This window comes from Corvus hawaiiensis, chromosome 18 (genome assembly GCF_020740725.1).
Source record: "Corvus hawaiiensis isolate bCorHaw1 chromosome 18, bCorHaw1.pri.cur, whole genome shotgun sequence".
Classification (NCBI taxonomy): Eukaryota; Metazoa; Chordata; class Aves; order Passeriformes; family Corvidae; genus Corvus; species Corvus hawaiiensis.
In genome coordinates, this window is record NC_063230.1 from 5,685,181 (window position 1) to 5,707,608 (window position 22,428).

General features: G+C 37.7%; 2 protein-coding genes across 5 annotated transcripts in view; one reads left to right on the forward strand and one right to left on the reverse strand.

Moving 5' to 3' along the window:
• Nucleotides 1-6,035, reverse strand: part of RSPH14 (radial spoke head 14 homolog) — a 76,592-nt gene extending 70,557 nt beyond the window's left edge. The window contains exons 1-4 of the mRNA XM_048322408.1: nt 5,884-6,035; nt 5,008-5,456; nt 3,653-3,755; nt 3,350-3,468 (exon numbers count right to left, since the gene is read on the reverse strand). Of these exons, the coding sequence (XP_048178365.1) occupies nt 3,350-3,468; nt 3,653-3,755; nt 5,008-5,206 (421 nt within the window). The 5' untranslated portion in view covers nt 5,207-5,456; nt 5,884-6,035. The remainder of the gene's footprint in view (nt 1-3,349; nt 3,469-3,652; nt 3,756-5,007; nt 5,457-5,883) is intronic.
• Nucleotides 6,028-22,341, forward strand: RAB36 (RAB36, member RAS oncogene family). 4 transcript variants are annotated; one of them, XM_048322409.1, is made up of 14 exons: nt 6,028-6,213; nt 6,889-6,965; nt 7,089-7,291; nt 8,699-8,836; nt 9,548-9,636; nt 10,797-10,885; nt 13,384-13,449; nt 14,103-14,204; nt 15,785-15,849; nt 16,433-16,484; nt 17,872-17,953; nt 18,759-18,849; nt 19,390-19,509; nt 19,742-22,341. In XM_048322409.1, the coding sequence occupies exons 5-14, from the start codon at nt 9,568-9,570 to the stop codon at nt 19,804-19,806; spliced, it is 801 nt and encodes a 266-aa protein (XP_048178366.1). In that variant the 5' UTR covers nt 6,028-6,213; nt 6,889-6,965; nt 7,089-7,291; nt 8,699-8,836; nt 9,548-9,567; the 3' UTR covers nt 19,807-22,341. The 4 variants fall into 4 exon arrangements, with proteins under 4 accessions (XP_048178366.1, XP_048178367.1, XP_048178368.1 ...); XM_048322410.1 differs by lacking the exon at nt 8,699-8,836; XM_048322411.1 differs by lacking the exons at nt 7,089-7,291; nt 8,699-8,836 and having other exon boundaries at nt 6,889-6,963.
• Nucleotides 22,342-22,428: the final 87 nt, after the last annotated feature.

Sequence of the window (22,428 nt, forward strand, 5' to 3'; positions counted from 1 at the left end):
TGGGGTCCCTTTAAGCGTTCCCTGCCAACTGTTACACCTGAAGAGTAGAGGCAAAAGAGCCAATGAGGTATAAAATGAGCCTTCAAGGTATAAAAGGTCTGTCATGGCACACAGACAGTTTCTAGGTCTCACTTGTAGTGAGAAGGTACTGCTGCCTGCTTGTGATATTTGCACTCAGGCTGCTTAGCTTGGCAAGTTTACTACAATCTATCCACAGTAATTGCTAGTACAGGTTCCTCTAAACTTTGTTTACTATTAAATTGCTATCATTTACCTGGGAAATTGTGCAGTATTTCCAGTCTAATTTGTTTTTTCCATGTAATATCCAATTATTAGCCAGTTGAACTGTGGAAAAGGTGGAAAGTGAGTCAGGGTTCCCTTTTCCAACGAATGGTCTATTAAATGCTGTGCCTCCTTCACCTCTTTCTTTCACCGGACTGTGGCCATTTCAGATTAGTGAAAGAAGTGACAAGAAAACACCAGCATTCATTACAGCATAGCTTCGAGGTAAGAAAGCTGGATAAAATCAAAAGTGTAGTCAATTATCAGGAGGGTAACAGACACTTTATATTAAAAACCAAATCTTTATTCAACTAAGAAGGTCTTTCTACCAGAAGTATTAGAGACGATGAAGTGGAGAACTCAGGATATTTTAACAAAGGCCCAAGGGGATTTCTAAAGGAAAGCAGCCAGTTCCATTCCTCATTGAGTGAAAGCTATCTTGGGAAGGGGAAAAGAAAGTGAAGCACCACCTGTGCTCCTACTTGACTTAAAATCAGAGGCATATGGAGGAACAAAGAAGTAAATAATTAAGTTCAAATAATCAAGTCACATAATCATGTTAACTGAATAGCAATTTCTTGTTATTAACGCTCTAATAATTTAATTCCTGTGATTTTTTGATCTTAGTATTCTGAGTAATTCATGGTTACTCTGTTTTCTCTCTGAAGAACTCAAGATGTTAAAATAAATTCTGTTTTATACAGTGTTCTGTATAAATTCTGATGTATAAGAAAACTGAGGCATAGCAAAGTTAAAACTAAAAAGTCTGTTGGCTGAAGACAGGTGTTGAAATTAAATCCCTTGACTCTTAGTCATCCACCTGGATAAATCATGCAATTAAATTTGCATCTATTTTCTCAGTTCTCAGGTTTATCAGTGATGCAGTGCACTGCCACCTGTAAGAGCTGCATTAATACAGCTGGGATTTCTCTTCACCTGGGCAACAATGACATTCACAGAAGAGATGTCCCATCTGCTGCAGTAAGAATGCCATCTGTCCTTTCAGCATTTGCACTCCATACAGAAAAACAAGTTTTGAAGGGAAAAAGGTATCCTTAAAGAGTCCTTATCCACATATTCAATTGGTTATGATTTTTCGAGGGTGAGAGTGGAGACACTGAGAGTCAGCAATGTAGGAGAAATATTATCTCTTGGGCTCTTCCCAAATAGAGGTTCTGGCAAGCTTAAAAATCCATTGCTCCATCCATTCCACCTCAATCTTTGTTGAAAAGGATTAAGTACCCATAAATGACAGGATATGTAATGGGTAAGAATTATTAAACCTTTCCAGTGTTAACCACATCATAATGAAAGATATTTTTTCCTAGAACTATTTTTGCAGTTGCTATTGCTGAGGTCATTTATCCTTGCATAACACCTTTTCACTAACATTGTCAAGTATTATGTATGCAAACTAACTGTTTTTACAAAGACAGAAAGTTTTGCTAATAATTTCTTTAATGTTTTTAATTTCCTCCTCCTGCTGGCCCTTCTCCCTCTTCCATCCTCTACTGAACACATATATCTATCTATTTTTGTCTTTTTTCTGCCCATTAATTCTTTTCACTAAGTTGTAGTTTCTTCTGGAAATGTTACTCCTTGGTGTTCTTCCAGTCTTTGTGCATTCTCCCACCTTCTGGTTTTTAACTATCCTACTGTTCCTGGAAGATACTGGTACACATCCTTAAATTTAGGAATTGAAAATACTCTGTAAGTGGATTTGCTTAAAATAACCACATTTTCCTAAATTACTCCTATTTGGAGAGAGACCAGGTGGCCTGGCGTAGAGCTAGCTGGAGTCACTGACCACTTCCCAGTTAAAACAGCTACACATCATGCCAATGCTAGACATTTTTGTCTAGCACAGAACACATTGCTTTATTTGCCTTGCAAATTACCTCAACTCTAGAGAACAGCAGAAATTGAGCAGTGGAGTGGTGCATTAGTTGCTGACCTCCTCCAGCTGATACGAGGTACATCCTATCTCATTATCTGGATGTGAGGTGTAGAAGTGAATGCAAAGAGAAAGACTCTTTCTTGGCTAGCTGAAAAAGGCTGAATTACCAAGCAGAGACTAATTCTGTATCTGTAATATGTCAAATGAATTATGTCAGGCCTTGTGACTCTTACAATTTATTGGAAAATATTTGTGGTTATTTCTGATAATTCCCCAAATTGTCTCATGGCAGAAAGTTTTGCACCTTTTCGTTTTTCTTTGAAGTAGCTCTCTGTATGTGAGTCCATTCTACAGTGACACAATTCTGCTCCAGGATTTATCTTCCAACCCTTAAATACAGGCATGTATATTTTTATATATACATTATATTTTTATCTAAATAAACAGAATACATGACTCAAAAAAACACCTTTTCCAAGAGTAATTACTTAGAGCTGCTTTTACAGACTTTTCAAAAAATCTTTTTTTCTATACCGATGTTCACAAAGTTGTTTAGCCCAACATAGTAACACCCCTCATATGAATGGAATTATTTAGGATTTTAAAAAGGACTGCATGCATGTAAAAATACTTCTTTAGATTTTTTAGAATTTATGTACAGTTAGCAAGGCTTTAAACATTCATTTAATTCTTTTTAAGCATCAGTAATGAAACTGAATTTCTCAGACAATATACTTTGCTATGAATTTAAAGAGTATGGTTTTTTAACTGATAATTTGCACCGAAACTTTAATTTTAAAATTATAACTTTTGATCAACTGGAAGAGAAGTTTAAAACTAATGTTCAGATTGGAACACTTATGAAACTAGTGCTCTGTGATGAACAGCTGATCCACACCTTGAACAGAAGGGACAAAGTGAAATTTTGATGCAAGATTCTGAAATACCAATTCAAGCATGCAGCCCACAGAATCTGTATCTTGAGTAGGTAGTTTTAATTTGCACAGGGCTTAAGAAAGTTTACTAAGGAAAACTAAGATAAGCAAAAATAGACATTTAAATATGAGTTTCAAGGGAAACGGAATAAATTAAATCTGGAGCACAGGTGAATTTACCTGAGTTCCTCTCTGCGTTGTCTACTTGAATACTTAACTGCTTAAAACCTCATACCTTCAGGTAATTTTGCCATCGTGTCAAAAATCTGATGGATGTTCTTCCGACAGATATCTACTGGATCATCCAGGAGCCCAGTGAGGGCAGAAATGACTCCACTTTGTATTAGCCCTTGCCTAAAAACAACAATGGAGGACAGATTTAACACAACATAATAAAACTTGTACATATCTAAGATATTTAATCTTAACTGCTCTTCTTCATGCAGCATCTGTCTGACAAAACTTAGGAATTCTGTTCTTATTTCTCACTGAAACGTCACTTCCCACACCATTCAGTAAACTTTGGAATTGCACCTACCTGCCAATACTATGCAAAGCCATTATAGAGAGAACTTCTGTTGTTTTTTGGCGGACAGTTTGGTCATGATGTACCAGCAAAGTCTTCAGGTTATCGAAGAATCCTATAAGACATCAGAGTTCATTTTGACGCTTCTTACCTTCAGCATTAATTTGAAATAGCAATATTCATCATTTATCTCACAATTTGAAGGGCCTCAAAATTTTCAGCCTGTCCTGACAGTGAAATTCTCATTGTCATATCTCAAGTAAGGAAGAAACTTTCAAATTTCAAGGCCTACTGCCAAAAATGCCATGCTACAAACAAGCTCCTGACTCCTTATCAAGTTAAATCCTAATCCTGCAAATATAAAGTGACATAACTCTAAAAATAAGTCAGTAGAGCTATTGATGTCTTTAGAAAAGCGTGTTTTTTCAGGATTGACACTTGGTTTTTTTGAACAGAAATAAATGTGGTGAACCATTAATGACTGTGTATGTACATATGGCACTGACCAAAGCCAAAAAACCTAACACCACCAGAAAAACAACAACCTCACATTGCTTTGGCAATCAAACTGTTCATAAAACATTAACTTTTTAAATTTTGAACATGATTATTCTCTTTTAGGAGAGGAAAAGAATACAAAAGAAGTAAATGGAGAAAAAAGCAGTAGCAAACAAGGATTTTTTCAGTGTTACATAATGAGCTATGTAGATTCACCACAGACTGCTAAAAATTGCATAAATAAGCTTCTGGTTGGGTCCCCCCCACCCCCCCACCTGAGACGAAACTCAGGATTCTTGCAGGCTTTTGAAAATAGTGGTGGCTAGATGTAGTCCTGATGAGTATGATAAATCTGGTTATATTCCTTTCTTTTTAAATTTCTCATTAAGTTCCAGGCAAGTGAGTGATGATGGTGATGGGGTTCTAATTTTGAACTAATTACGTGGGGGGGTTTTTATTAGCCTATGTTAGGAATTAGCTAAAATCAGAACAAAGTCTGGGGATATGGTTTAGTGGTGATCATGGCAGGGCAGAGTTAACAGTTGAACTGGATTATCTTAGAGGTCTTTCCCAACCTTAACAATTCTATGATTCCATGGAAAGAAAGATTCTGCACTATTTTTGTATTTAGGGGTTGATAAAACATATAGTGAGCCATTGATAAATGCTAAAGTGACAATAATTCTTAAAATAACTGTCATACATATGGTACTATAATATTCTTTACCTTTCTAAGATAAAACAAACAGAAAATTTTTCCTGGGCATCTTGAGTCATCAAAGATATTGTAAGGAAAATAATGGAAGAAAGTAAAGTGGGGTTCCCCTCAAAGCCTGCCCCACTGTGTCAGAGCTTGCGAGATAACTTACCTAATGCTATTGCCTGGTAGACTTTTTCTGGATCGTGGACTAGATCGCAGAGTGCCATCAGTGCCCGCTGCTGCGTCAGCAGCTCGGGAGACTGCAGCTCCTCATTCAGTTTAGGAAGGGCCCTCCTCCCAAATGCCAGAGGAGCTTTTGTGGGGTCTATATCAGGGGGGAGGTAGGCTGAGATACGAGGTTGTGCCATCACAAATTTTCCTCAGAAGGATTCTCCCTATCCCTAAAAATACTCCAAAATGGCTGTACTTGGTGACTGGACAGATAATGTACCATAAAGACGCCTACTGACTTTAAACAGTGCTCTGTGTCCCCAAGGAGCTCTTTTAGCAAACATACACTGTCAGGAAGCTGTGAAAGAGGCTGGAATTGTGCGTGATCATCAGCAACACTGTGTGTTCATCTGAATTGTCTTAATCTGGTTTAATTGTCACTGAGCACTGAAAAGGAAACAGAGAGAGAGAGAGAGATCTTAAAATTGCAAGGAGGGAATACTTTTTAAAAGGTTCAAGTGAAGCAGCCCAATGCCCATAATAGGAGTGGGCTCAAAATAATAAAATTAAAGCAAAGGAAACAAAATACCTTCCCCCCCCACCCCCCCAAGAAAAAACCATTTTTTAAAGGGATCTGGTTAAAATCTGCCCTCAGAATTCGGTAACGTTTGATAGAATACGTGAGGGCTGCTCTCCAACCACCCCCCGCCCCGCCCTTCCCTCAGCACGGAAAGCGGCTCAGCTGACTGAACACTACGGCCTCCAATATTGAAAACTGCTAACAACAAAAACAAAACAGCCTCTAAACAACTCCACTTCTCCCTTCACAGCGAACGAAATAGACTAAATAATCGAAGGCGCCGTGTGCCATTACCAAGCCCCGGGCTGGCCGGCCCTCAGCTCGCGCGTGCCCTGGTTGCCACAGCGCCCGTTTCTTGCGTACGCGCCTCTTCGTGAATAGCGACTAACGCAGCCGAGCCGCGGCTCCGGCCTGCGTCACCGGCGTGAGCGCCGCGTCTGACGGTGCCCGCGCTGAGGCAGTGAGCTCAATGGCGTAGTTGGGCGCGGGCGGGGGCTGAGGCGCGGCCGCTGAGGGGACCCGTGAGGCGAGAAGGATGCCGCCGTGAAGTCCCGGCGTGGCAGCCTTTCTGCCTCGCTTCCCTGCTAAAGTGTGGAGTCTCTCTCCTCGCCCCTTGTTTTCAAAGTAATTTTAGTTGAACAAAATTGAGAAGAATTCAGAGTGAACAAAATGGTGGTCGAGTTAAGGGCAGAAATACAGCAGGCGAGTACCGGCGAGCAGCCTTGGGGTACAAGAGCTGAAGGGAGCGCAGTAGTTTTGGTCTCTAGGTTTTCTTTCCTAATCTTCTCCAGAGTGTCACTATGAACAGCCAGAATCTGTAGTAAGGGTTCCCATTATTACTTAGTTTCACACAACCCTTCACAGGAAGGTACACGGGAAGAACGGATCATTGCAATGTGGCACAATTTAAGGGTGTTCTGGGTTGTCAGATGTGATCTGGCATCACGAAAAAGCTCTGAACAGCTTGTGCTATGAAAGGAAGTGCAAATAGTGAAGCCGTTGGGATGTTTTTCATTATGTCTGAGTAACAATTGTAATAATCAAAGTTCTTAAACAGGATTTTACAAATCCAAAGTAATTCTGATCAGCCGGATTAAAATGCATCACAGGAATAGGTTCTGGTTTGTTGATCTTCAAAATCCATAAAAGAAAAATTACTACTTTAAAAAGTATTTTCTGGAAGGGATTAATTTTTCTGCAACATTTTAGAGCAGATTATTTAAAGTAGAGGTGATTTCCCTGAATTAGATTAGACTTCCGCTAACTGTGTACTTGTAAAAGTTTACCTGATTTCCATAGGAAGAACATGAACTTCCTCTCCGAAGGAGCAGGACAAAATCAGAGACTCGTCCCTCAGTGCTAACTCTGTTTTTGGTGTGAGTTGTTCTGTCTTCTCCTTCACTGTAGCTTGGAATACTGATTTTGCTAGTGGTCATGGTGTTAACTTATTTCATGTATGCCTTCTGAATGCCTTCCTCACATCCTTTGTCTATCCACAGAAGCTGCTTGTGCTACTGTTCTTGCAATGTTGAGATAAGAGCGTTGTGATGCCATGGAGACACTGTGTTCCCAGCCCTCCCTGGTGACTGAATCCCCTTTCAGCTCTTTAAGAAGAGAAAATAAGGATCATTCTCAGTATTTTTAGCAGTTTTTGATTTCTTAAATTTTTCTCCTGTAGTGGGGTGTCTTATCTGTTGATTTGGTAAGTTGGGATATGCTTATGTGTGTGTGAGATTTAGATTAAATACACTAAGTATAAGTGAAGATGGCCTCTCAATTTTGAAATATTTCTGTGTGGTTGCCTTGGTCCCTCCTGTACTTTGTATTCACCGAGATTGTTGAACTGGGTTTTTTGTAGCTTCATTTGTGAAAGAGCTCTAGGAGAGGAGCAATGAGTCAATCTGTGTACACATGACAGGTGATTATGATGCTTAGGAGGTGTTGAACTAGAACTAGAAAATGCAGAAAGCAAGTTAGTGTTTGAAACTCTTACCAACTCATGGAGTTTTTGTTTTCAGAACTATACTAATAGTTCTGACATTAATTAAGACATTAATATTGCCATAAAATCATTCAAGCTTGCCAAAAGGTCAGAAGGACAAGGATCTAGATCTCTCGACTTCTATATAGTCAAAAGTAGCATAAGTTGAACTATCCATATGGTAATAGATAAATACTGTAATGTCACCTTCTTTGGTGAATAACACATCAGCTACAAATCTGGATTCTTTGTGGGGAAGTGGCTGTTTGGGTATGGTTGAGATCATATTTGTGCCTAAAGCAATTTAAAAGCAATTCTTCATGGAAGAGAATAAAACATTAATTCTAAGTAGTGGATTAGCAATTTTGTTAAGCGTTGTTCTTTGTGTGTGCTTGTAAAACACAAGTGTAGGGTTTTTTCTTCTGTACTTGCTCACTGTTTAAAACTACTGGGCTGCATTGATGTGCCCTTTCTAACCTTTTTAGTCTGCTGCAGAAGTGGGAGAGGCTTGTCTCCTGGTTCAAAGCCTGTTCCAGCTTTATCAAAAGATGACTGTTAGAATGGGAGAGCTTTGCTTTCTCCTGAAAGTTGGAAATTTAAATCCTAATAAAATACATAGCAAAATCCCTTAGCATCCTAAATTGCAGTCTGGCATACTAAATGCTGTCTAAATTAATGAGTTGATTGACAATACTCAGATAATGCAAAAGAGCTGTGTAATTTCTAATTCCTTGTCTTTGGTGTTCTGTATATTAGAAAGCAAGATTATTAATGAGTAGAAAGACATTTATATAATTCAGAATGTCTCATTAGTGACATGCGCATCCTGACTTTAAAGCTGAGATGAAATCAAGTTGAAATGCTGAAAAAATCCCTAGAGAGTTTCTTTATAATTGCTGCTATGCTTAATATTAGCACTGTAACAGTTCCCCACTCCATTAGTTCCTTTTCTGCCGGGTTAATCCTGCTCTTTGTATCCATATATACAATGATCTTTGAAAAAATTTGGCTGTTTCCTTATCCAGAATTAGGGACCATTTGGTTTATTGAGGAGCAGTTTCTGATCAAAGGAATCTGTATGACCACTAAAATGAGTTTGTTGTTTCAAAACTACGGCTTTATGTATAGTTAAATTACTCCAACTCTGCCTTCCTGGTCTGTGGAAGAAGGGGAGGAAGGGAATTGTTGCAAACCTGTTGCTATGGCCACGTAGCAGGGGCTGAGCTGTTTGTGCGGCTGGAATCCTGCTGCATCAGCTGCTGCTCGGTGAGTCCTTCCTTACACTTTGCTACATGATGAAAATGCTCTCATTAGAAACGTTCTTTGGAACACCAGTAAGAAATCGGTACCCTAATAAGGGTCTCCTCCCCCAGCAACTCACAAGGTTTCATTACATAACCAAATTGATATGTCTCAGGTGAGACATCTAAATGCATTTGTGATTTTCATGTGAACATTTTTCTTTTTCCATGTCAGATGGATTTCATTCTTTCTGAGCTGATCTTGGATGAAAGTTTGATGTTGTGCCCAGAAATGTGGCAGCTTCATTTCTCCTTCTTTCTTCTTCTGACCACATGAAATCTGGGATCCTCTAACATTAGTTAATGTGCTTAGTGCAGAGGCATTTGAAACAATGATGAGCAAGATTTTTAAATTAAACACTGCAAAATCCTTTGAGGGCAAGCAATTAGGTTGAATTAAGTGAACAATTCTCCACCCTCCCAGGGAATTAAGAGTTGGTGCCTTGTAGTTTCAGAAGGCCACTGTTTGCTACTACAGCTATGCACACTGAGGTGGTCCTTTCTACATGAGAATCAGGTTTCCTTGCATGCAAACTGAGTTGAAGAACTGCCAATTTTACCGAAAAGAAAAAAGAAAAAAAGATGGCAAGTCTGGAAGAACTTGGTTAGTTTCTATCATGTGGTCCCTGTATTGAGGTAATTCCTGAATATTGTATTTCTCTTTACATACTTGTAGAATTTAACTGAATTTGGAGGATGAAGTCCAGCCTAATGCATTTGGTTCCTCCACTGAGTAGAGAAAGAATAATCTCCCAGTTTCCCAAGGTAAGCATTTTTTATCCCTCTGATCACATGAAGCCCTTTCCACACTGACCTATCTTTCCATTGTGCTAATATGGTATTTTAATTTAATTTAATTTAATGTACACTTGTTGTCTTCTGTTAAAATTACGAATTATTTAAGATTCTTTCAAAGTTTAATGTGATCTTATATTCCCGTTCGATGCTGATTTCTTTAATAATAATAATCTTCATTCTTCTTTTTAACCTTTACAAAAAGTGACTCTTGTTACGGAAGTGTCATCTTAAAACATTTATCTTGTTTTTTCAGCAAAACAGTAATAATTACATGCTTAAAGAGCTCCAACACCGAGGGCAAAGAGGAACCACAGCTGACATTAAGTTTGCAAAAAAATCTAATTAGGAGGCTTTGGTTGAAGAATTTGAGGCAATTTTAATTTTCTGTTTGTATAAGAACTTTAGTCATAAAGTAGATCAAATCTAGTAGGCACTGTAGAAAAACACACACAAAATACCTTTGATGTCTCCAAAGACTTGTATTTGAAGTGTAAGAGAACAGTTAAGGACAGGGAAGGGCAAGGAATTACCACTTCGTTTTTTTCAGTTGTTCAAAAGATCCTTGTAAGGGAGTTAACATTTTTTTCCATTCTTGATCTCAGCCATGTATTTTGCTTTCTCATGAAGAATACTACAGGTATTTAAGCAAATGCAAGGTAAAATATATTTTCCTCATTTTTAACTAATTCCTACTTAAAGGACTAGTAATAAAAACAGTGCTTCACACTTTAAAAAGACTGAAAAAACTTCATAGTGATAATGACTTGCTGGTGGTATGCTCCCATCTGTGTTTGTCTTGTGTGTCTTTGATCATTGGGATAATTGAAGGCACTTACTGTTGTACAGAATGCTGAGCAAATGGATTTGGCCATGGGCGCTTAGGCAGTGCTGGGACACTGACACTCAGAATGGAGCTCAAAGGATGGTGTCCCAAGGGGCTTTTACAAACACAACTGTGGGGAAACCTTACTGCCTTCTAACCCAATGTACTGCTTTTCTTATGCCGGGGTAACCCTGTTCTTGGCAAACCCTTTGAATAATCATTTTATCTGTTTTTCCTTGCCTGTTTGACTTCTTGCCAAGTAGCTATCACCCAGTTTGTCCCAGCAGCTGTTCTCTCTTTTCAGTGGTACACGCCTGAGGCCTGTCTGCAGTTTAAAGAGCACTTCTATGCACAGGTTAGGAGTGCTTGTCAGCAGAGCACTGGAACGGCTGGGTAAGTTTGTAGTAACCCAGGTATGCAAGGAGGAAAGTATTTTAAGCTCTTTACAGCCTCCTTTCTTCATAGGCTTCCCCCCCCCCACCCCCTATTCCTCGTGTTCCTCACTCCAGTATGTTTCGAGGCAGCTAAGCCCCTGCATGTGGCAGTTCCACAGTAAATGAGTCAAGTGCCTCTTCGTCTGCTGGTATAGATAGCATTGAAAAAATCGTGTAGTAGTTTAGCAAGAAAAAGATGTTTAGCACCCTTTAAGTAAACACTTAGTTCAAAAGATCTAACAGATCAGCCTTGCACTGTTCTCTGTAAGTGTTCCAAAGGAGCAGTTAATAAAGGCTTTGGAGGGATATAAAGGCAGCAGTTCTAACCTTCTCGAAACATCTAAGAATCTAGTTGTAGTCTTTTTGAAGTATACATTCTAAGAAGTTCTCTTAAATAGTTCCTTAAAACTGGAGCAAAATTCTGGTAAATATATAGCATTTAAAAATCAAAATAAGCTGGTTTATGCTCTACTAATAATCTTGGAGTTGTTTTTCCCCCCCACTTTATCTCTCCCCCAGAACTGTTTCTATTACTGATTTAATCTCTGAAGCAAGGCAAGAAAGCTAAACTGTGTTAGAAATCATCACTATTCAGTTAAAATAAATAGCTGTACATTTTAGTGATAAATGCTTCTGGTTTCACTACGAAGGATCTTCCATAAAGCGGAGCTCCTATGAATACTGACAATTAGCTCACTATTCTTCCAGCTCTAGAGTTGCTGACATGAGACTTGTCATGATATCCATCTTTAAATGCAACTTTTTATTCATTTCACTAGGGAGTCTTGCTAAAAAAACCCACTTTTAAAGCCAAAATATGTCACCCTGAGAGACATCAGTGACTTTATTCCTTTTTTAGAAACACAGTCACTATCTTAGTTTCATATAAATTTGTTACAAGTGTCTGGACAATTTTCCAAGTAAGACATACTTTATTGAATTGAGGTATTTTTTCCTTCCATTACTAAGATGTATTTGTTTGGGATTTTTATTAGTAGTATTTTTTTATTTCCATAGTAAACCAACTCTTTAAGTAATTTATTCTGGTAACAGAGTATAACTAAAAAGCTAATATTTTGTCTTTGTGAATTGAATTAAACTACTTTTCTGTCACTGCTTTCTAGATATGATTATTATTTGGTCATTTAGGTCATTTTTTTGGTGGAATGGGGATAGGAGGGCCAGCCAGAGTGTCTTGTACAGTACTGGTAAAGCTTGACAGGAATAACCATTATCTTCCTTTTCAATTATCCCAAGTAATAAAATATTTCTTTGTCATTTGGAAAGGTAGTCTGATAAATTCAGTAGCTAATGGCTGCATTTAATACTCTCCCAATAGTCCATCATTGTGTTAAATGGTCTAATCTAGGGAGTTTTTTCCCCAATACAAATTAATGGAACACACAGCTCTAAACCATCACTTACTTTTTGGCTTTTCCCTTAAGGTCATTGATTTTATTCAGTATTTTCTCAGTAACAGTTAATCAGGAGCATAGGGGCCTGTGGTCACCCAGTTAATGTTGACTGGCACATAAAACTGGTGGGGTTTTTTTGTTTTGTTTTGTTCTTTAAATATTAGTCATGCAGTTTACTAGTCAATTTTTCAACTATTTAGAATAGATAACTTGGAATCAGCATCACATGGAAGTTGATGTAACCAGAAATAGTATTCAATAGAAGATTAACTCCTTTGTTTAAAAACCCTTCTTTGATAGAAAAGAACATTAAACATCTTAAGCCATTTCTATAGCATGTGCACAGGAGATGTCAATCCAAGTTAGGTTAACAAATAAATTTAAATTCACTTATCCACTGGTATGTCCTAAAAGAGATACAGTTTCAATTTTAAGAATGCAGGTTGAGTCACCTAAAGCCCATCCGCTGTATCCTGTGGGAGGACCTAGAGCAAAGAGGATTATTTGCATGAAGCCGGGTTCAGATTAATATTATTCCAGATAGTCAGAAAATGTATTGGCTCTAACCCTGTGGGTTGTTTTTCCCAGAGACACATTCTGCAGTGGGTTATTTTATTATCAGCAATTTCTTATTTCTGCCCTTGGGACTTCATTTGTACTATTAAAGTCAATGAGAACTGTGGGATAAATTGGAATGCAAAGGATGTAGATGGTTTTATGTGTAACCTGCCAAATGTATATACTTGTAGTCAAAGCAGTTTTAATAGAATAAAATTTGCCCCACTGAATTGAAATTAAGAAAGAAAAAATAAACAGAGTAAGAAATGGACTATTTCTGCTCCAGAAGGGTTTGGTTTTTTTGGTGGCTTTCTTTCTCGCAATTTAAGACTCTGATCGTGCAGCGCAGAGGCAGGTAGGTAAACTGAAGTCACAGGTACATGTGCTTCTCACTTGCAATTTAAAGATCCAAATCAGAATTTTTAGAAAGAGACTGTTGAAATTACTACTAAAAGTATATAACATTTTCAAATATTTATAACAGGGTGAAAGTGTCCAAAGTGGTTGTGGTAGGAGACCTGTATGTTGGGAAAACCAGTCTTATCAACAGGTACAGTATATCTTAGCTGATGGTTTGATTCTCCTGTTTCTCAAATAAATGTTATAACGTTTCCATTTCCAGCTTTAGAGCAGCACTTCATGGTTCTGGTTTGAACCTGAACCAGTACTTCATGGTTTTGTTATTAAATGAAGACAGAACGAAGTCAGGAGTATGAGACAGGCTTGATACATCAACACAGAAAGTTGTGCTCTAGCACTTCAATCAGTATGTTATATTCTGAAGTGTTTGTATCCAGTAAAATATGATACAGTGTTTTCTTAAGGAGTCCAGTCTAAAGGCTAAACAATTGGAAAAAAATTCCGGTGTCTGAGTCTTGATTTCATTTGGCTCATTATTTATGACCCAAAATATATTCCCCTGTAACTAAAACTGAAAAATACTGTATCTCCCTTGAGAGCCCAAAGATGTTTTACTGAGTCTCATACTATCCTGAGAGCTTACTAGATATATGTGCTTTCTAGTTTGTTAAATAGTATCTCCTTTTAATTAGTGTCATGATGTTTTTATGTCTACTTCTTCATTATATATCAAATCCACAGTTAGTTTATTCTTTTCGTCATAATTTACCCTAGACAGTGTTAGTTTTGCAATTATTTGTAATTGTGTCTTACTAGTATTTCATTCCCTTTTTTTAATTGCAGATTTTGTAAAGATAATTTTGACCGAGACTACAAGGCGACCATTGGAGTAGATTTTGAAATTGAACGTTTTGAGATAATTGGAATGCCATATAACCTCCAGATGTGAGTTGAAAGAGCATGGTTAAGCACTGCACAGAGTACAGTCTCAGCAGAGCTTGAATTGCTGCAGGCTGTAGTGGAATAAAGATTTTAAAAGTATAATACAATTGCACAAAGAATAATGTGATCTGAAGAAAAGATTCTGTCTCTGGACTTGCAGTTTTAGTAGAAATTTTACTCTGGGATTTCTCATCCCTAAAAAATATTACAAGCTTGTCAATGAAAACGTGTCTTGGATGTCTTGCACTATTTCAGTGGAATTCTATCTTTTTTACTTGAAGTTCATGAAAGAGAAGTGGAAGCTTTTCCCACAGCTTTGTCTAGTGCTAGTGTAACCCCAGTCTGTGATTCGGGTTTAGTAGGCACAATGAGCACTGAACTTGGCTTTACTAGGAGTTTTATTCCTGCAGTCATTGTAATTAATGTTAAGCTGTCCAGTGATTTCAACATCTCTTAATTAGTAACTAATTAATTATCCCTAAATCGTAGAAAGGCTGGAGTGGTTTTATTTGAATATGAACCTAATATCTTTGATTTTCAACTTTGTTTGTCAGACTAGTGGGAATCCTGCCCTTCTCCCACCTCTTTGGGTCTGCAGAATGGTGTCCCTTTATGTTTCTGGTAGCCAGAAACATTGTTCTGTAGAGGGCATTATTGAATCATCTGTAGTGTGACCCAGAGTAGAAATAAGATGCTTTGCATGAGGTGTTTTAGTGTATGAATCTTAAAAACCTTTTCACTGATGTAAATAGATGGCTTGTGATATTTATTGAAAAATATTTAGAAATCCATTTCCCACTGATTTCACTGCAGTTGTGTTTGGGAAATTCTGCCAGGTGCTATCCTTTTGGAACTTGAGTCAAACTGAAGCAATAGGGTCAGGTTGCATTTTCTGCAAAATCTTCAGAAGCTGGGTAGAACATTTCCATATGATAAGCACTAGTGCCCCCTCTTGCTGAGAGATTTCCATACCAGATATATTTGCAAGTATCCATGACTGGCAGTACAAGGCTTCGACAGAACCCAAACCTCTGTAGTGCTGGCAGTAGCTGAGGGCACTGCATATCGTATTCATTAATAAGAAGGACATCCTTGATTTTATTTCATGGTGTCATTAGTACCTGGTAGACCGAGCTGTTGTTCTCTGATTTGTAGTGTAGGGACAGATATCTTATCTAGCAGTTGCAAGATTCTAACATGGGCTAATACATGACTTAGCTAGTATTAGCAGAGAAAATTGACAAAATTAGATTGTCCTAGAAATGCATGCAAATTACATTGATGAAAGAAAAAATGTTTTAAGAAAATGATATTACCATGCAGAATACAAATATTTGAATTGTCTCCAAAATTATTAGTATTTTTTTAAAAAAGGTAAAAATGGAGTTCGCATGTCTTCATTGAATAATAGAGCTTTACTGTTTTTCTATCAGTAGTTAATGAATAACATGTTCCAGATGGTGACACTTCTCTGGTATCACATTCTTCTCTGCCTTGTACCAGTCTGCTGATTCATTAGCGTGTTTACTCAGGTTGCCCTGGGTTTCATTAACCTGAAATTTCTTTTTCTCCCTGTTGCACAGATGGGACACAGCAGGTCAGGAGAAGTTCAAGTGCATTGCATCTGCTTACTACCGAGGAGCAGAGGGTGAGAACAATATTAATTTGATCTTGCCTATGTCAGGAGGCTGTATTTTGTACAGCAACATATATCCATATATGCCCCTCAGGAGGGTACCTATAGACACTGTGGTGGAACGGATTGTCCATTATTGCAGGGAAGAAGGGATGAAGAAGTTTATGACTTGATGTATTGTCACATCTGCAAGCTCTGAGTGTTCTGATGATGCAGCGATAAAAAGTGGCACTTGTGCCTAGGAGGAAAAGAATTTGAGGTTGGGTCAGATTAATGCTGGAGTTAGAAGTGGATATTTCTGGCTTTTCCTTTGGTAAGAGACAATCCTGTGGGAATTAGTGGTCCCAAAATGAAAGGGTTAATAGCACTATAGACTGCAGACTATAGATACAAGGTTGAAGACTAAGGACTTAGGTCTTATTGGGTGCTGGAAAAGGAATGAGAAAATGGATAATCCTCCACCTCCTGTATGTTAAATCTGTTCTTACACCTTATATGTAAACATTCTCTCTGTTTAACAAGATGGGTTGGAGAGACTTCTGATACACTTTCTAATTTAATTACTTTTTTTTTCTGTTCTTGTCTTTTATTGCAGTTATAATAACAGTGTTTGATCTGGCTGATATCCAAACTTTGGATCACACCAAGTAAGTTTCTGCATTTTGGCTTATCTTTTAAAGGTTTTACAACAGGTTTAATTGCCTTGCATATGTAGGTGTTAAGAACTTGCTGGATCATGACTGTATTTTCTATTGAGCTAAGAAATGAAAAATTACAGTCACTAGTTTGGATTACATAGGGTGGGATTTTCCTGAAGAAATTGGAGGGCATAAATTTGGACTAGTTACACTTGACTTCTTTTAAAGTCAGTACAGAGAGAGAGGCACTTCAGTAAAAGCTTGATTCTTCCAAAGCTAGACATGCAGGAAGAGATGAAGTGCACCCTAAAAGCATTCTTTTTTTTTTTTTTTTTTTTACTTCATTTGCTACAAATAGAATAACAGGCTGGGATCTAATGTCAATGATAAAATTGATGAGATGCATCTCATGCATAATTTCTCATGAGCCTTTCATTTTTTAGGTACGCTGTTATTCCAAAATTTTCTTTCTCTAGTTTCTGTGATTCTGATGGGAGACAGACTGTCAAAAAGAGGATGGAAAATTAAAAACTCCAACTATATGTAGATATAGCTAAACTTACTAGTTCAGATCCTTGTAATGATTTGGTTACAACAACACGGTAATCGTTATTAGTAAACTTGTTCTGGTTTTAGTGCAGGCTGCAAAACCCTGCATGGATCAATGATCCACACTGTTGTCGCAGCTCAGAGCATATATATTTCTAATGTGCGGTTGTGACTGTAATGCAAGTACAGACTTCTTTACAACCTGTACTCTGTCTTATTTGAATGTGTACTATGGTGCTTAGCTCATTTGCATAGGACTTTGTAAAATAATATATATATTAGTGTCTTTGCTTGGCTGAAAGTAATTGAAGCCTGTGAACCTGATTTCCCACACATGCACACACTCCCTTCCCTCCTTGATTTGTGTTGGATGACTCAAGAGAAACTTGATTGCCAGAGTAACAATAATATAAAAGCTTGTGAGACAAGAATCATACAGCCTTCATAGGGAGCTGTTTTATAATGCTGAATAGATTATTTCACTCTTCTTTATTCCCATTTGTATCTAACCTGCTATGTGGTTCATATCTTGTCATTTGCTTCTTGCTTTCTTATTCCTTATCTTGCACCAAACTTTGCCCTCTCCCTTACACTGAGAAATATCCTCCCTGGGTGCTAAAATGATTGTTGAATTTGTACTCTGCCACGGGTATGATTTTTCCTTAGTGGAAGATGTGTATTCAAAGGAGTTGGAATAGCTACCACTCTCTCCGTCTAGAAAAAAAGGCTTTTGATACTCTCACATAAGTTCTTCTCTCACTTTTCTTGTGACCCTATTTATCTGTCACCTTCTCCTGTACTCCTCGTTCCCTCTGACTGATTCTGTCATTTCTCTTTTGTATTTCAGACAGTGGCTAGAAGATGCATTGAGGGAGAATGAGCCATATTCCAGCTTCATCTTTCTGGTTGGAACAAAAAAAGATTTGGTGGTAAGTAAATTGAATGCAGATAAGGAAATCAGATTTTCCCTGGTTCCTCAGGTGATTTCTCTTACAAGTTGTGCACAATGTCATTGAGATAAAGACCTTGAGTGAAAAACTTTAAAAGATAAATTGAACAGCACACTTGGAACCAATTTAAAAGACTTTCTGAAAAAAATGGGTAGTTAGTGAAATATTTCTTACATGACATTTTTCAAGCATATTTAAACATATCTAGTAATCTTAAAGGTTTTGTTGTTTTAGTTTTTAAGGGATAGTGTATTCATTATTCAGGAACAGGGGAGATTTCTTACCTAGTTGAATATCACATAATTTTCAAAAGAATAAGCTGAATGCAGTCACTCCATACAATTCTCAGTCTTGTGTTTATCTTTCTGTAGCTATCAATACTTCATTTTTAAAGCTTTGAAAACAAACTTGTTTCTTCTGTTACTGGTTGGTCCCCAACTCTTCTGCTGAGAATGATGGGGTGACAAGAATTTGAAGACCAGTAACTGGACTTCGTACTTGATAGCTCTTTGCCAGGCAATGTGTTAGATACAAGGGTCACTTGTTAACTGTTGTTTTGTTTCAGTGCTGTGGGAAATGAGTGGAGACATCCATTTAAAACCAGTACTATATACTTGAATGTTCTTTCAGTCATGTCTGATTGCCCAAGTCTAGGCAAGGTCAAAAAGGCCACTGAGAAAACTGGAAGCATCATAGTGTAGGTGCTATGGCAGTACCTCTGTGCTGTTACCAGCCCAGACACACTTCTTATGTTCAAGTTGTTCCGTGGTGTTTATTTGCCCAGTCAGATGCTGTGTGTGAAATGACAGAGCTGGATGCAATCTGTTTTGCCAAGGAGATGCAGGCAGAATACTGGTCGGTTTCAGCCAAAACAGGTAAATTACTGCAAAGGATGTAAAAATAGCATAACCACAAGGTCTGATGTTGAAGTGGGAGGAACCTATTATCCCCCATTGCCAGGTTTTTGTTGTTGTTCTTGCATTTTGTTGCTATTAGAAACTTCAGGCTTATTAATGGCTGATTTTATTTGAGCATTTGTATGTGTGCTTTCACTGTCGTGTTTGCAGAAAGAACTAATCAAGCTGCTTTGCAATATCTGAGCATGTTTAATTCATAGATAGTTACATAAATACACATGTGCACTACTACTCAATGTTTGCAATGGAAAAAGATTATACCACAAACTCAATTCTCTCTGTTGCTGGCTAAAAATAAAGGTGCAGCACAGGGTACAGTATTCCAGAGTAAGGAAATTAGAAATTCTTTCTGCAGTGATCAGAATGGGAGACAGATTGTTGGAGAGGCCTGTTCAGTCCCAGTATTGAGCAGTGAGCTGTTCACAGATGTGCTTGTTATGCTTGATCATCTGTTGATGTGCCTTTATAAAAACACATAATTTCTGTCTTGTTTCCTAGGGGAAAATGTCAAAGAATTTTTTTCCCGAGTTGCTGCCTTGGCCTTTGAACAGTCCATGATGAAGGAGCTGGAGAACACTCCTGGGTACAGGGCCCAAATTGGGGCAGGAAATCTGATCAGTATGTGGAGTTTTGCTTTTTGTGTGCATTTTCCTTGTTTATAGTCCAAAGGATTGGAGAGGTTTTTCAAGCATTAGAGCCAGTTTCAAACACCTGCAAGCATATTCATATCATTGTCTGCCCAGGTTTTAGCCTACAGGAGTGACTGGGCCTGCATCCAGCTTCTATTACCCTTAATATCAGATGGTATAATTTCTTGTAAATTGATTTTATAACTTTTTTGTTTCCACAGAACTAGAGAACAACATTATGGAAGTTGCAGAAGACAATGCTCAAGTCAGCCTGAGTTGTTGCTAACTGTCAACTGTTTCTGCAAGTGCCACAGTTCTCTGCAACAATGCTCTCAAACCAGAAACAGAGCGCTTTAATTTTAGAAACGAGGGAGGAAAAACTTACCCAAACTTTCTTGCTGAGAGTTCCCTTGCTGCTGCAGGCTCACCATGCAGGGTGGTACAATTGTTAAGTAAGCCGTTCTCTGTGTAGTTGAAACATAACATCCTTGTCTTAATGCAAGAAGACATTGCCAGTGCCATGTGCTCACCTGTCTGCTAGAAAGGCTTGTAGTCAAAAATTATATCATTTTAGTGTTGTTCTTTGATAATTCTCTAGAAGTCTTAGCTAGTGAACTGGCATTCTTGTGGGAGCAAGAAACAAGTGGCAGTTCAGAATGAAGGGTGCTATCAATATGGTTTTGCCTTTTAAAATCATCATGTAAAATAACTCTGATTTGCTTTTATGCATTCCAAGTATTTTAAAACTATTTGAAAATAAATTCTTTTAAGTATCAGGTCTGGAAGTACACAAATGCAGACTGCATAGTTTCCACTGTGGTTTCTCCATCCAGGAAAAATCTGTATTACTTTTCATTTTCCACTTGAGAATCAGAGCCCAGTATTAAATATTTCCAAGCCTAGAAGAAGTCCAGGTAGGAACTTGGTTATGTTAACACAGCTGTCTAGTATTTTGAAAACTTTGCCAGATAAGAATGCTATTCTTTTCCATTCTCTTGAATAAGAAAGAATGGTCACACAGGTGCATAATATGGAAAATATATTAGTTCGTTCTGTTTTTTCCAATAGCTCTCTGAACTCTAATATTTAGTTGTGAGTATTTAGAATTCCATGTTTCTAGGATTCATATTCAGCATTTCAAGCTTGCTGGCATTAAAAAAATTATATATAATGCTCTAAATTTCATACTGCAATTACTTTAAATGGAAAGAAAGAAGAAAACCTATGAACAATTACAAGGTACAGTTTCTTGAGATATTTATTCAATCATTGCAGAAACAACAGTATCCAGAAAAATAATTACAATAGGACCTTTCAGATTTGAGCTGCTGAGAAATAAAGACATTTGTTAATAAAGAAATGCATCAATCTGAAAATATTCTGGTTTCTCTGCCATTTTCCCCACTTTGATAAGAAATGGGAAAAAGTGGAGAAAAGATATCTTGAACATCCTTTTTATTACTTTTTTCTTATTACGTAAGTTAGAGCAGCTTCCTAGAATATGATGAATAGAGATCTAGGAACTCTGTGTCTTTTTTTATCGGACAATCTTCACTTTGGCAATTGTGCTGCCTGTTGGCAAGGGCACAAATGTAGCATTTGGTGTAAAAAATGAATCTGTGAGGGTACAAAAGGAGCTCTTTATCCAAATGTGTAATATTTTGACCTTATGATTTTCTATGCAGTTGTTGAGTTCCCAAGTCTCACATGGAAGGTGAATTTACACTGTGCTTGTAGCATATGCTGTGCTGGGTGGGCAGCGTGGCCACAGCCATTGTGTTTCCTGAGCCTGAATGAGAGTAGAGGAGATGGTTCACTCTGCTGCAGCAAGTCATGTTACCTGGGCTTCAGTGCTGACATGAGATAGTGTTTACCCTGCAAAGTGAGTCAGGAACAAATCTAAGAAAATATTCAGTTTTTTGTTTGGGTTTTTTTTTCCCACCAAGGGAAAAGGTTTCTCCAAAGGGTTTCTTTTGTTGCTGGGCTCAATTATTGTACAAAGTCACAGAGATGCAATCTCTTCAACAACATGATCATGTTGCCTGGAAAATCTACTGGGACAGTTTTTTCCTAGGGATTCAGTACATTGCATGATGTCATTACTTTTTTGTATCATCTGAAGCTCCAAAAACTCCACATACAAAGGCAATACTCTGTCAGTCATCAGCTATCATGGGACAGTGGCCTGAGTCTGTCTATTAAATGATGAAGACTTTGAGACTGGGTGTTTTTTTGGTTGGTGGTTTGTTGGGTTTTTTGTTGTCTTTTTTTGTTTGGGTGTTTGTGGTGTTTGGGGTTTTTTTGCTTGCTTGGTTGGTTTTAAGGGTGCTTTTAGCACCACTGAGGCCTCCCCTACAAAGAACTCTGTATTAATAATTCATAATCTAAAATGAATCTCGGATCATGTTGCAAATGATGAGTTGCTTAGGAAAGCACAAAGGAAACTAACTATAGAAAACAAATATAAATTTATAAGTTCTACCTGGCCAATGTTTTATCTATGTATGTTAATCCATTCTATCAGCAACTTAATTGACTTTGAAGAAGCCTTAATATTTTGAAAAACAGTGTTGAAAAAACTTTATTAACTCTAACCATAGGTAGGCTAAACCACAATTTCTATACCAGTTGAAATTCCCACAGTGATCATCACAACAGTCACAGTTTCAGCTTCCTTGTGGAATTTGCAGGTGAGAAATTGAAGTAAAATTTGGAGTCAGTCTGAAGCCTAAGATAAAGAGCAATTGTAATAATCCATTTCCCAAAAGAAGTACATGTTGTGCTGTTTCTTGTCTTTAGTAAGTAAAAGCTAACGTGTTAATGGGCTGTGCATGCATTTGTGCTGAGCAAACCCACGGGTAATGGATCAAAAGCCATTTAAGAAAGCCACCTGACAAAGTTAATTTCT

Excerpts from the sequence above, each read along its gene's own strand:
- RAB36 (XM_048322409.1), top strand. The coding sequence starts at position 9,568 with ATGAAGTCCAGCCTAATGCATTTGGTTCCTCCACTGAGTAGAGAAAGA. Across the intron at positions 10,886-13,383 it reads CAGAGCACTGGAACGGCTGG|GGTGAAAGTGTCCAAAGTGG; the intron begins GTAAGTTTGTAG and ends TATTTATAACAG. Across the intron at positions 19,510-19,741 it reads TGGGGCAGGAAATCTGATCA|AACTAGAGAACAACATTATG; the intron begins GTATGTGGAGTT and ends TTGTTTCCACAG.